At 39.0% G+C, this 15,071-nt stretch overlaps 1 protein-coding gene across 9 annotated transcripts in view; it reads left to right on the top strand.

The window, feature by feature from the left end:
• Positions 1–15,071, top strand: part of LOC137277309 (myocyte-specific enhancer factor 2A-like) — a 113,184-nt gene that overhangs the window by 83,967 nt on the left and 14,146 nt on the right. For all 9 annotated transcript variants that reach the window (XM_067808969.1, XM_067808968.1, XM_067808971.1 and 6 more), the window contains one exon: positions 6,625–6,828. In XM_067808969.1, coding sequence (XP_067665070.1) covers positions 6,625–6,828 — 204 coding nt within the window. The remainder of the gene's footprint in view (positions 1–6,624; positions 6,829–15,071) is intronic.

Genomic DNA, 15,071 nt, shown 5'->3' with positions numbered 1-15,071 from the left:
TTTGTTAAGTACAGATTGCAGACGGTTGTGGATAGATAGGTGTGGGGTGGTTTAGGGTTGTGTCGTCTTTGGGGGCCTGAGAAAATCAGAGAATGTAATCCCAAATATAGTATCCCTGGCTTCCTTTTGAATACTATACTTAGTAATGTTTGCATCGCTTTAACTTTCCTGATGCACAGGGCTGACACATACTGTTGAAAACAGTGCTGAGCTCACTCACTCACTCACTGACATTCATTGTAGACATGGCATCCACATGTTAACATCAGGAAAGATTAAGCAGTTGTAATATTAGTGAGCAGCTAATGCCCTGTTATGTTTATGAGCATAACATGTCAGAAAGGTTATAATTCAAGGCACATGCACACAGACATGATGGAGAGAGTGTATTATGTAACACTGATGCAATATTAGGATGGCCAGTTATGGCCACTATGGGCTACATGCAAACAGCACATGATGAAGACATAACCTCCGTAGTTGACACTGCTCAGTTAGAGCCCAGGTAGAAGAGAGTGTCCAATTGTTGTACTACATGTCGAAAATGATTAAAACCCATGATAAGGTATGACTGCTTGCTGTTGATAACAGTAGCCAACTGACTGGTTCACAAGCGATTGTCTCACAGTGTGTTTGAACAAACCCACATAACCCAGTGGGAACTAGCCAAGGGAAAACAATATTATGGGTGATTGTGGACCTCTGAGTCAATATATGAAGCGTTTTACAGATGCTGGTATAGGGACCTTTGTATTGCTACATGCTTACAATTTGTGAGCCACTCAAGTCTCTGGTATTGGTTTGTTGTGTTTGATGATGTTCACCTAAGCCTGAGACGGGTTTTTGGACAAACAAACGAGGTGACTTAACAGTTTGAGAGGAACAATCAAAAGTGTGTTAACATTGGTAACGGATTGTACCATCACTTGTAATAGAGACAATTCTGAATTTCTACATGCAAATAAACATAAGTAAATATACATACATGATTTTCTACAGTTTGTTTAATTTTCTAGTTGTTTTCTGGTTCGGAACATCTTTGTGTGATACGAAAGCAGTATCTGGGAAAATTTAGAGCAATGGGATTGTAATCCAACCAGAAATCATGTGTGGGATGAAGTGACGTTAAATCTTTGTAGATCAATGCTGGGCTGGTGGTTGTGGGATAGATGTAATCTGGTGGATGACTGGTTGGAAAGTTAACAGCACCACTGAACACAGTAACAGTGTTGTGGAGGACTGGAGAAGAAATGCCCACAAGCAGTAGGGAGCCGCAGGGAGCCGCAGGTTTGATTTTGTGCCAATCATATTGGTGGGAAATGGAGTAGAACTGACTGGGCCAAGATTGATAGTTTCTAATTAGTGAAGGTACATTGTGGGGATAGATAGGCCAGCCTGCACTCTGTTGGGAGGGAAGAGGGGCTTAGAAACAACCCATAACCAGCTGCCTACCCAGTCTCGTCGCAAATCATATAACTAGTTTCCATGTCCAAAAGGCATTCACCATTGAAGTTTACGAACTTATACTTGAACAAATAATAGAAGAATGTTTGATATTAATCTGTTGATTAATGACTGTAAGGAAACTGTAATGTTTTACATGTAGCATTTCATAGGACTTGATATTTCAGTGAATGTAGTTTACAGATATTTCCATTTGTCTGCATGTAAAATATCTGTAAGATACATGTGACACTCTGATTGAACACAATTTGAGTGAGTAATTTAAATATCATTGTTTCTTCTTGCAACACACATAAAAACATATCACTTTTCAGGTAAAAAACATTGGTTCCAGTGTAGAAATTAGCTGCTGACAGAGGTTATTAATATTCTGTGTAGAGAACTTTAGCTACTAAGGTAGCTATTTTTTCTGTGTTTACTAGTTCTTTGAAGATAATCACTATGATTTCTGCTTTCTTTCAACTGAAACAACAGTGTTCTTATTCTCAGTAGCCATTGGTCTTGCTGAATTCAAACCATTTTCCTACCTTCCAACTGTAGACAAAGCATTGACATCAAAATTACAGATATTAGGTAGGTAAATAGCAGATAGAGGAGACCAGCATTCTTGTTGACAGTCAGTCCATTTTAACACACAAAAAGGTCTTGACCTCAACATTAACATGAGGAGGGATCGCTTAGTGGTCACTTGTAACAAGCTATTGTACTCGGCAGGCTCCACCTGGACGTAACCATCTGTATTTACCTGACAAACAGGTGAAAATCTCTGACATGCTCTACATTGTGTGATTAGAATTGTGGCAAACCGCCCCCAGTCATCCCCATTTGGGTGTGAGGCTGAAATGAGTCACTTGTAGTCCTTGTGTACCTCAGCAGTAACCCCTGAGCTGACACTGACTCTCTGCTTGTTAAACCAAAGGGTATAAATTGAATATAATATCTGTAATATCATTGTTGTACATTGTTGTACATTGTTGTACACCCCCACCCCCTCCTACAGGTCTTAGAACATTGCTGTCAGTAAGAGGTGGGGAGGATGTTTGATTCACTATAGTCTGAGTGAGAGAGAATGTGCGCTGCAGTGTGGTGGAACAATACTCACTCAGTACTGACACAAGGATTCTTTCTGTTATGGCTGTTAGCAGTGTGTAGGTGTAATGGTAGATGTAATTATTTATACAACTTTCTGATCATTTCCTGTAATAAGGGAGAGGACATCAATGATTATAGAGATTGAGTAAAAGTTTCACATATGACACAATTGATGGATTCCGAGAGAACAGATGTAGCTTGTACCCTGCTTTGTGGAAGGTTTAGCTATGGAGGTGACATATCAAGTACTACCAGGATGTCATTCAAATGAGAACAAAAGAACCTAATTACAAATGTGTCTGAAAAGATACCTGAAATTGAAGTACATCTACATTTGAAGGATTATTTTTGGCAATGCCGCCCATGTTAAGTGTTTGTTTAGATTCTGTCCAGTAGTTGAGTTATATTCTTTAATGATCCATGTGTACATGTAATACAGCTCCTTAGTGACCTTGGATGACCGGTGCTACCCACAGGCACATTTCCACCACCACATTACAGAGAATTGTTGTGCTCTGGGACTTCCAAACACAGCGGGAATAAATCCCTGTAATCCCTCTCCAACAGTGCAATACATGCCACACAGATTTCATTGCATGTAGCCATGGTGTAACATATTCTCTTTTGTCAAGAGGGTTTTGTCTGCAGTGGTGTCCAGTGTGCGTCATGATGGCCCGGAGTATTGTGATTAGTTGGGCCTCCTTGGGCACCGATACCTATGAGATTTGTCACTCACCGCAGCAGAAATCTCATAATAGGTTAAGTGGACTGCATGAATGTGTGTTCTTTCTACTTGGCAGTTTTGGCCGACCTAGGGGAGTTTCAGAAGAAAACACACATGTTGGTTAGTTGAGATGATATAGGCAATTTATTTTAATTGAAACTGGAGCATATTGACCCCTGGTGATCATGTCCAGTTAACCTTACCAGGACATGCCCTGAGAGGTAGTATTTTGTCAGAGGCTGTTGGTCCATAACTCGATGTCTTTGTTGTTTCCTGGTATAAGGATGACAAGGAGGTGAGGGTTATATAAGGGCTCATCTAGGGAGAGGGGCTTTGTTCAAAGCCATACACAGTTTTGGAACATTATGCTTAAACTTTTGTGGCTGTTGTGTTGAAACCAGTAGCAAAACATCCTAGTCTTATTTGGTCTATGTGTAAACAGTTCAGGTTACCTGGGTTCTTGCCATAGGTGAAACATTGTATGTGAGATATTTACTGAGTTTAATGCTTGAGAAAACATATAAACATACTTATTTTTCATGAAATGTTTGGAATTCAGATTAAAAGGTCGAATTTTACATTTGTAGAATTTTTATGCAAGCAACATTAACAGATCTTGACAGCATTATGAACAAGATCATTGTCCTGTCTGCTTTACTTTGTATTACAATGTATCTGTGACATATTGACTCTACATCATTGTCCTGTCTGCTATACCTCGTGTTACAATGTAGCTGTGACATTAACTCTACATCATTGTCCTGTCTGCTATACCTCATGTTACAATGTAGCTGTGACATATTAACTCAACATCATTGTCCTGTCTGCTGTACCTCGTGTTACAATGTAGCTGTGACATTAACTCTACATCATTGTCCTGTCTGCTATACCTCATGTTACAATGTAGCTGTGACATATTAACTCAACATCATTGTCCTGTCTGCTGTACCTCGTGTTACAATGTAGCTGTGACATATTGACTCTACATCATTGTCCTGCCTGCTATACCTCGTGTTACAATGTAGCTGTGACATATTGCTATATCAGATGTTACAACATACCAATGTTTCTATTGACATCTATTGACAGTGACTAAGTTCCACTGTCTGGACTATCAGTAGGTTCTGATTTCCTTATGATATTGTGTGTAAGAGTAGTGATATTCTGAAATTTTTGTGTGAAGAAATGGCAATTTTCTGATAAATTCTGATAATCTTGTGTTAAAATGTACAGATGTGATATTTTGGTGTTAATTACTTCTATCCATTCAAGGAATTATGTTCTATTTCATGATGGTTGAGGGAATGTGACCTTTGACCTGAGATATGCTGTGTCTCCAGACAGATGGTGAGACACAATGCCACTTGGACACACCTGTCTTTCATTGAAGAATCTGTTTTGATGCCATTGCCTTTAATCAAAATGATTCCCTTAAATTGGCTTCTTGGTTTAAGTTGTGTGATTAAACACTGATTGGGTGTCATTAGTGGTAGCCCAAACAATACTCCTTGCCCCATCTTTTGTAATGTTTGTTGTCATTGGTCACCTGCCTTATTACAGCCAATGAAAAGGGAGACAATGTGTTATGTGGGATTTGATTGGCTAGAGTATTTATAGAGGTGCATCTGTCTGGACTGTGAACATTATGCAATAGTTTGAAGAGGTGCTGCTTAAGCTGACAATGGCAATTCAAGCTATTCTGTTAATACTTCTTGATATCCTGTGAAGTGCAGAAAATTAAGGATGATTGTTGGTGTTGACTCTCTGTCTCCAACTGTCACATCTGGTTCATGGTGTGCAGAAATTTATAAACATATCCATGAACACTAGTCTGTCAGTGGTTAAAAATGATATTGTTTGAATAAATGTCTCTGAATTTTTTTAGGAGGGTGAGACCTGTTGTGATGTAAGTGAGAAGTGAGGCACACACTCTGTATGTTCATTTCTTGGCTAATGGATTTTGCTTCATACAACAAATTTTGAAAAATATGTTTTTGCTGGCAATACAGATATAGACAATCAGATGCGAAACGTGTCCCCATGATGTGCTTGATGATGTTAGATATTGGGAATTGTATGTTTAAAAATGGCCGATTTTCCTATTATCATCTGTTTCATCCACACGTGCTTGCAGTGTGAGATTTATAGCTAACAACATGAACTTATTGTTAATTTATAGCAGTTAAAAGGTGTGATACTTCCTGTTCCAGTCACTGAGGCATGGACACCAGGTGTTACAGATGTATTTTGTTTGTTTTTTGTGTCCTCTTAAAAGGCTAGAGGGGGAGATAACCTTGTTTCCTCAAAACTTAAGTTTTAAATATTTTAGTATTCGTGAGTGATTCTCCCATAGCTGGTAGTGTACAGGATATCATAGCTGGTAGTGTACAGGATATCATTGCTGGTAGTGTACAGGATATCATAGCTGGTAGTGTACAGGATGTTATAGCTGGTAGTGTACAGGCTGTTATAGCTGGTAGTGTACAGGCTATTATTGTAGCTGGTAGTGTACAGGATATTGTAGGTGGTAGTGTACCGGCTATTGTATCTGGTTGTGTACAGGCTATTATAGTCTGTCGTATAGACCCTGAAGTATATATATCCAAGAAAGTCCATGCAAGTCTAGAAAATGTGGCAAGTCTAGGTTTCCTTAGCTTCAAACAGCTGAAAATGAAAAAAGTCTCAGGGCTTCATTTCATTATATTATTTTTTTCACAATGAACATTTTTTTCAGTGAAATATGTTCATTTCAGAGACTAGGTGCTAGTCTAAGGCTATTATAGTAGCTGGTAGTGTACAGACTGTTACTGTAGCTGGTGGTGTACAGGCCATTATAGCTGGTAGTGTACAGGCTGTTACAGGTGGTAGTGTACAGGCCATTGTAGCTGGTAGTGTACAGGCCATTGTAGCTGGTAGTGTACAGGCTGTTACAAGTGGTAGTGTACAGGCCATTGTAGCTGGTAGTGTACAGGCCATTGTAGCTGGTAGTGTACAGGCTGTTACAAGTGGTAGTGTACAGGCCATTATAGCTGGTAGTGTACAGGCCATTGTAGCTGGTAGTGTACAGGCTGTTACAGGTGGTAGTGTACAGGTTGTTACAGGTGGTAGTGTACAGGCTATTATAGCTGATAGTGTACAGGCTGTCAATAGTTGGTAGTTGTACAAGCTGTTACAGGTGGTAGTGTACAGGCTATTATAGCTGATAGTGTACAGGCTGTCAATAGTTGGTAGTTGTACAGGCTGTTAATAGTTGGTAGTTGTACAGCCATTGATCATTGGTTCGTCTGGTCCTCCATGGATTATGTTTAGGTTTATGATCTTAATATTTTGATAATTCTTTGCAGGTTACTTTCACCAAGCGAAAGTTTGGATTGATGAAGAAAGCTTACGAGCTGAGTGTGTTATGTGACTGTGAGATCGCCCTCATCATCTTCAATGGCTCCAACAAGCTGTTCCAGTATGCCAGCACTGATATGGACAAAGTCCTTCTGAAATACACTGAGTATAATGAACCACACGAGAGCCGCACAAATAAGGACATCATTGAGGTGAGTGGGGGAGGATGGAGGGGCCGCCGTCAGCATCACAATAATGTCATCGCAGCACTTACATGGAGACATTTCAGTGTTAGCTTTTTTGGGATCAGAGGGGGAAGTTGGTGAGACTTGTTTGTTTCGATATTTGTGACGTAGTTGACAACTTGATCTGAGATGGCACAGTTTCACTCAAAAGGTGTTCTCTTGTTAGTTCGTGGAAAACATATTGAAGTGCTTTTTGTTGACTTAGCATACATGGTTTGCGCTTGTAACACAACTTATTATGCAGTTATTGCTCAATGATAATAAAATATTGTCTTTTCGTGGCACTCTGTTTTATCTGGAGATATTTTTGGGTGAAATGTGAATTTTCTGATGACGTGACTTCTACATTTGGTACATTAATGATCCCAGCATGCATTTGTTTTGTGAGACGCTGTCTCTGTTGTGAGATACTCTCAGGTCAGGAAACATATACTTGTATGTGAGGAGGCAATTGTAATGAGACATATTGCCATTATGGGATGCACACAGTGTAAGTGATGGGTCTGTGGAGAATATTGTCACTAAGTGAACATGTGTTTATGTCAGGCAGTTATTTCAGGCTGAAGTTTATGAGATGATGTAGAATGCAGTCATATGAGCAAGTGATGTCCCAGTTGTATCATTGGTCAGGTAAAGAAGTAGTATGGGCGATATGACTGCAAGCCTGTGGGATAACACAAGCATTGTAGGTGATGTGATAACACAAGCATTGTAGGTGATGTGATAACACAAGCATTGTAAGTGATGTGATAACACAAGCATTGTAGGTGATGTGATAACACAAGCATTGTAGGTGATGTGATAACACAAGCATTGTAGGTGATGTGATAACACAAGCATTGTAGGTGATGTGATAACACAAGCATTGTAAGTGATGTGATAACACAAGCATTGTAAGTGATGTGATAACACAAGCATTGTAGGTGATGTCTTAACACATGCATTGTAGGTGATGTCCAAACACATGTATTGTAGGTGATGTGATAACACAAGCATTGTAGGTGATGTGATAATACAAGCATTGTAGGTGATGTGATGTCACAAAAATTGTAAGTTTTGTGATTACACAAGCATTATATTTTAGGTGATAACGCAAGCATTGTAAGTCATGATAACATAAGTATTATAAGTCATCTACTGGAGATTTACTGCTTAACGTTGGATTAGAATAATTCTATTAACTGTACTGATTGCTTATAATGCTTGATAGGGTAAAATCTATTAAAGATGTAATGCCCTCATCAAGCTTTTGACTAGCATACAGGGGTGGCAAGAGGAAAATCTATTAACATTGTGCCATTGAGTGGGAGAAATCTGTGGATCAGCAGAAAATTGCCACCCTTGAGCATATGTGTTTGTATTACAGCAGGTCAAATTAAAACCAAGACTAAAACATACTCCCTTTATATACAAACTTTAGAAACATAGTCCAGAAGTGTGTATATTCTCCCTATATAGATTATGAAGGCAACAAACTCAGTGGTATCTTTATATGAAAGCCGTAAACTTCAGATGAATGCTTGTTCAGGAGCTAACATAGTTTTATCAACAAAGCCACTAAAAATTAGAAGTTTCAAAGAATTTAATTCACCTTGCCATGAAACTTTTTGTTATTACTGCTGTACAGTCATCCCTCGCAATAACTCGCTTCACGATACCGCGGATTCGGTTAAACCGTGGGGTAATCCGTGGCTCCCATAAAAAAAGTTGAACTGCGATCATCCCTTCAGTGGCTTCGCGAAATCGAAAATAGCTCATCAACAATTCCGCTGTTGCACTCTGGTAAATAATGTAAACTAGTGAAATTCAGTGCGGATGGCAACTGACATGTTTATCGTACATATCCAGTGTGTTTCAGATGCTTAAAACATGCAGTTTTCTCAATAATAATCATACCAACATCGTTGTAGTAACTTATGAAAGACAAGACATGCCATCAGTTGAGTTACGACGAGTACTTACAATGTCAGCTGTGATGCAACACATCGCGAAATAGCGTGATTATTAAACACAGTCATCCGAGAATGTATGGTGTCAGAAAACACATTTTATTTGATTAAAATCAATCCCATTTCTATTCATCATTTCTGAACCAACGGAGACACTGTGAGAGAATGGCATTAACCTATTCCATACGCGCACAACTTCCGCTTATCACATTCGTAAGGGTCCGTTGTTCGCGCATACTGCGATATCAGCAATTTCACAGTTCCCTTAGCAACTACGAGCAGAATACGAGCAGAATACAACCTCATAATCCATGGATTCCAAGACGCGTTATTGACTCACTGAAGTCATTTTTAACAATTAAATTGTTTTTTACAATCAAAGGTGTAATTACCGCAGAAAGTCAGCAGTGACTTATCAAACTATCTCCTACGTCAAATGTATCCAGACCAGTAACGGCCTGTGTTCATTGTTATGTTAAATATGTTTGCAGAAAAATGCATTTTATACTAGACCGATAGCAGTATATGATATATGTTTTACAATAACTGCTTAATGTATAAAATATTCTGATAATGAAATAGAAATTCTTTGATATAATATTATCGGATCATTTTCACCTGAATCACCGGTACATTGGACCAAAACATCTGTGCACAGCTGATCGTGATTTCCGGCTTAGTTGAATAACAGGTAGCATAGTAGGAATGATTAAATTATCATGTCTTTTGGATTGCAAGTTTCCCGTACATATATATGTTTTCATTCTCAAATAAAATGTTTTTATGGTCATCCATGGACCCCAAGACCCGCGTTATGGCGAGGGATGAGTGTATGTGTTCTGTTGTATCTGAAAAAACCCGTTTGGAGTACAGGGTCTATAAGTTCACTTCACACTATTCCGTTCAGCTGTAATATTTCCAGTCAGGCTATTCCCTTGAAGCAGTTATACCCCAGCTACAGAGCAGTTTGTCTTGAATATCTATACCTTGCACAGGATGTTAAACAGTGATAATAGTTCCTATAGGAGCGTAGTCCTAGAAAAATACAGGGTGTTCTCTTAGTGGGGTAGCCTAGTGGTTAAGGTATTTGCATGTCATACCGAAGACCTGGGTTTGATTCTCCTCATTGCACTGCTGTGTTAATTCTGGAATATTGCAAAACACAGCATAAAACTATACTCACTCATCACTCACTCTTCTATCTTCTTTTGTTAAGTTTGTTATCCCCGTCTGTCGATCCATCCGTCCGTCCCTGCACTTTTCTCTTTTCCGGAGCAGAACTTTAAAACGATTCAATATTTCTTCAACAAAATTGGCACATAGAAGATCTGGTGGTGCATTAGTGCCTTTTGGTAGTTTGGGCATTCTTAATAAAATATTTTTCGTGTTTCCATGGCAACAAGTGTGACTTAGACCATGTCTTTTTGTTATCTATATAAACAGTACTAAGTCCAGGAAGGAGATGGTTATGTTCTCATTCAAGAAAGTCACATGGAACTCACCCATAAAATAAGCAAATATATTTATGATATGGAAAGTGGCTGTTCCTGACATGAAGTGCCTGGTGAAAAGGTGGTGTGGCATGCCAGGGTATGCCTTGCACTGCTGGGTACCCAGCAGAAGAAACACCTTGCACTGCCGGGTACCCAGCAGAGGAAACACCTTGCATTGCTGGGTACCAAACAGAGGAAACACCTTGCACTGCCGGGTACCCAGCAGAGGAAACACCTTGCAGGAGGAGGGCAGTGGGTGCAAACATCCATCTCCAGGGTGAGCCATCCAAGCAGGGGTTAAACTACAGCAACATGGCCTCTGGCTGGGAGGTTGAGGCTAGTGAGAGGGATGAACCTCCACACCATGGGCATATTGTGTGTTTTGAATTGAGGTAGATGCTCACTTACTGTTGAGATGAGATATCTTTTGTGAGATGTTTACACAGCAATACCAGGATATACTGCATGAACATACGTGATAAAGATCTCACTGGGGTTTGAAAGGGACTGAAGACATTGAGTGGCATGCTGTGTCAGTCAGTGTACTTCTAGTCAGCTTATGTGTTTTTATTTTCGATGTGTCTGATACTGTTGAGGTGACTGAGTGCACAACTGACGGTGATTTCAAGTCACAGGTGAACATCATTTTATCAGGTGATGTATTAGAAGTACAAATCAGGTCATTCCGTATAATGGAGATGCATGAGATTTTTTATCTCATTCTTGTATGTCGTGTTAATGGTTTTAGGCACAGACTTTACCTAGTGATCACATGTTTTGAGGATATTGTGTAACAACTGGGGATTATTAAAGATGAAGATGAGATCTTTAGTAATTGTATCGGAGGGAGGAGACAGTAGTTAAACCAGGTGCGTCAAGAGTCCAGTGTCTGTTACAGAGGAGGCTGCCAAGTATATTGATGGGGTGTCATTCAGTGTAGAAAACATACATTATGAAACCAAAACCAATCTAGATTACAAAACCTAGCTTACTCTTTTCAACACATGAAACCTACATTAGGGAAAGGGCGTACGAGAGAAAGTTGTAATGTAATAAACAATAGATTAGGAGTTAGTTCTGGGGACTCTTTCACCATCTTTAATCCATTATACTGAAGTCATGCTATTGTGCTAATGCAGTTGGTCCAGTGCCAGGAATTCACTGCCATATTCTAATGGTGTATATTAATACAAGTAAGATGTAATACTGCTCAAAGATCAAGCAGAATGACATATAGACCACAACCAAGTCCTGACTGAGAAGAATCACTTCAGGGGTTGGTGGGTCAACTTCCAGCAACCACAGATTGAAGTGATCTCTCCATTACATAGAAAATACATGTAATAGGAAGTTTGAGCTGAGTGCCCTCCCCATGTAGACCCTCAAGTATTGAATCTTCATCCTCATCAGCATCTCCTGCAGCAGCAGCATCATTCCCCACAGCATCGTTCCCCACACAGAGCTGTTTGTTTACAACCTCCAGCCCATAAATGGGTAATTAGGTCACAGAGGTAGATAGACAGATGAGAAGAGGAACCCTCTGTAGTGAACATGAGAACATGAGAACATGGTCTTGTCAGATACGTTCACTCAGCCAATATCCGGCTCATGTTTTCTCAGCCTGTTTCTTGTAGGACTAAAAAAAACCCCAACTAAGTGTGGTTTGAATTTTCATTTTTTAGAACTAATGATTCTCAGACATAAGCATCAGTGGTGTAATTTTCTAAAATTACATTGATGAATAATAGTTAGAAGAGTGACTGGGGTCAAAGATATTTGTTTTGACTTTTGGGATGCAGTGTTGAATCACTGCCTAGTACACAAATCTGCACTCAACTAAACCTTCAGTACCACACAGATCACGGGATTGTCATCTACACGCTTCAAATACAGATTAGGGAGATCGGGGAGTGCAGGCTGGGATAGCAAGCATCAAGACTTTGGATGCTTTTACATAACTGGCGCAATATTACAGCTGCTGTTGAATAAGTTCCAGACTGATAAATCTTTAGCTCGTTGAATGGTGACATTGTCAAAACTAAGTTTGATGTTTAGTCTTTAGTGTTAAAGATGTCAGGTACTTATTTTTCTCAACAGTACTATATTGCCTTGGAGAGGACGTTCCTAAGTTGGATAACTTATGCCCAATCCATTTAATTTTTGAATAAAATATGTTTAAAACAAAACCTGGAGTAAAGAGCACACAGTTTTTATCCCAAAGCTTGTGTAGGGAGGTGTGCTCACAATACATGCTATCATGAATTTTGATCATGGCCGTCAGCAGATGATACTAGAAATGCCATGTCGGCAAATCTTAAATTACACATACAATACATAGTCTGGTTGCAAGTTTCATTGTAAATCAGAATCCATAATATTGTTAATGCATGTTCATTTATACCTGAATTTATTTAAGTGATAGAGTTTTTTCATGTACATAAACACAGTACTTTCCCAGTATACTGAATCCTTAGGAGAAGAGCAGTGCGCAAGTACTGAACAAAATGTGGTTATCTCCCTTGTCAACCTTCAACAAATTCAAGTCTTGTAACACTTTGGATTGTGAAAATGTTGAAACATTATCAAACATTTCTCAACTTGAGATTTTATGATTATCAAAAATGAATAGTAATCATTGGTGCATTATGACTTAACAGGGAATTGTTGTCACAAATAGTTACAAGAGGCCATGGGTAGAGGGGGATTGAATACTGTATAGGTTCTCTGTCTGCCTGCCTGTAGGCCTCCTGTTTGGGTGTGTGTGTCTGCAGAGTGTCGTACAGTTCAGGCATTAGTCCACATTTCACTGTAGTAATTGCATTGGTACATTTACTGACAGAGTATGAAATATGATACCTCATGTTGTCAGTCCAGGTATTAATGTCATATACTGAATTTTGAGTCAAGATAAGAAAAGTAATTCATTACAATGTGAGTCAGCTTTTTGTTTTGTTATATATTAAACCCTTAGTCAAGATATGAAATGTACTATATTTTCCTGTGAGTCAAGCTGGTAATGTAATATGTTAATCTGTTAGTCAGGATATTAAATGTAATATTTCATGTTGGTGGTAAAAATTTTAAATGTCATCATAAATGTCAGTAAAGAATTAATTGTAATATAGTACGTTAGTCAGTCGAAGTAGTAAATGTAATCGCTTGTCAGACACTGTATGAAATGCAATATGTTACTTTGACTCTCCTGTCGTCAAATGAGATAATTCACCTGGCCAGTGAAAATGTTGACTTCATTGTTTTCCCCTGACAGTCAGATATCGAAGTAATATTAACCCAAACTGAAACAACAAATCTTTGTCTTTACTAAAAGTACTTTTGATATAATTTCATATTTATTCCTAAATATAACTTGATATGTGATTGAAAGCATAATGAACACTGAGGATAAAAACATATAATGACGTTAGAGAAATTCATCAAATTTATCTGTACTAATGTATTGGCGAGTTAATGCCACTTCCACATGAGCAAATCCTGGTCTGAATGAACTCTATAGAAAGTAGGTCTATATCGTTGCCTCCCCACGGAAGACTTACACATCACATTTATCAGCAGTACATGGCTGCACAGACATGGTCAGAAACTAAGAAGGTCTTTCCCTGTCTGTGATAGCATTAGGAGGGCTTCGTTTATCGGAATATTGAAGTTGACAAGCAGTATACAGGGATATTATTCCATAATATCCCATAATAGGTTAATCTCCATTCATAAATCAGGTTTCTGGGCTTGGCCTCGGAACCAGAATATCCAGGTCACATTAGGCACTAATGATGACAGAAATTAATTACCTGTAATGAGTCTATTTTAGAAGACGTGTGGGTAGTCATCAATCTCACCAAAGTCAGACTTACCTTTATAAGTCAGTCCCTCTTCTTAGGGGTTGCAGCAACTGAACAGAGTGTGTAAAGTCCACATTTTAGAACAGATTTTGTTCCTATGTTACTTTCTACATGTTGTTCCTTGAAGGTTGCCAAATTGTATGTGGGATTGGGCAGGCGCGAGGTTGTTGTAGGGCTAATGTTTATGGGTTTAATAATAGAAACAGTAGTTTTTGGTGCTTCTAAATTAAACCAAGATATTCCAGTTAACAGAAATAACCCAGACTATTTTATATATAACCTCATCTGAATTGCCAGAATGTCAGGCTGTGTGAGCTGGTGTACTCCCTGTTACTGGCATATAGCTTTTGGTTTGGAACGTCATGATAACATATCGATCCAGTTACCTAAAATAGTCACAGCCGAGGCACCACACTATAAATAGTCAGTGGCTGGCCCGAAATAACTCAAGTGTGAGTCAAATACTTTACAACCAGAACTTTGTGATATAGAATCTACCTCTGTGGAACACAGTGACCCACATTCAGACAGCCTGCACACAGTTCAGAAGAGCCAGTAGTGCCACAGTGAATATGCTCCGCTTGAGGCCAGCAATCAACTCATTATCTGACTGGCTCAGAAATATTGAAAATTCACTCCGACCTTTATGCGGAAAGATCTTTCAGGAGATATTTGTGTAAATTGCTTCGAATGTGGACTTGGCAAGTGCTTGTTAAGCTTTTAGGGAAAGTTATCGAGTTGATCAGAATAAGTGAGATGGTGGGAGCGATTCTTCACCTGAATTAACACAAGCCGAGCCTGGAGTGACATGCTTATTTGAAGTTGGAGTCAGCTTAGTTACCACATTTATTGCTGAAAGAGGAGAAATAAAGTCAGGAGAAAGGGTGGATTATTTGTCTTAAGGTCGTCTT

The sequence above is a fragment of the Haliotis asinina genome, chromosome 3, assembly GCF_037392515.1.
Source record: "Haliotis asinina isolate JCU_RB_2024 chromosome 3, JCU_Hal_asi_v2, whole genome shotgun sequence".
In the NCBI taxonomy this organism is placed as follows: domain Eukaryota; kingdom Metazoa; phylum Mollusca; class Gastropoda; order Lepetellida; family Haliotidae; genus Haliotis; species Haliotis asinina.
The sequence above is the reverse complement of the archived record's forward strand: the minus strand, read 5'-3'. Positions and strand labels throughout refer to the sequence as shown.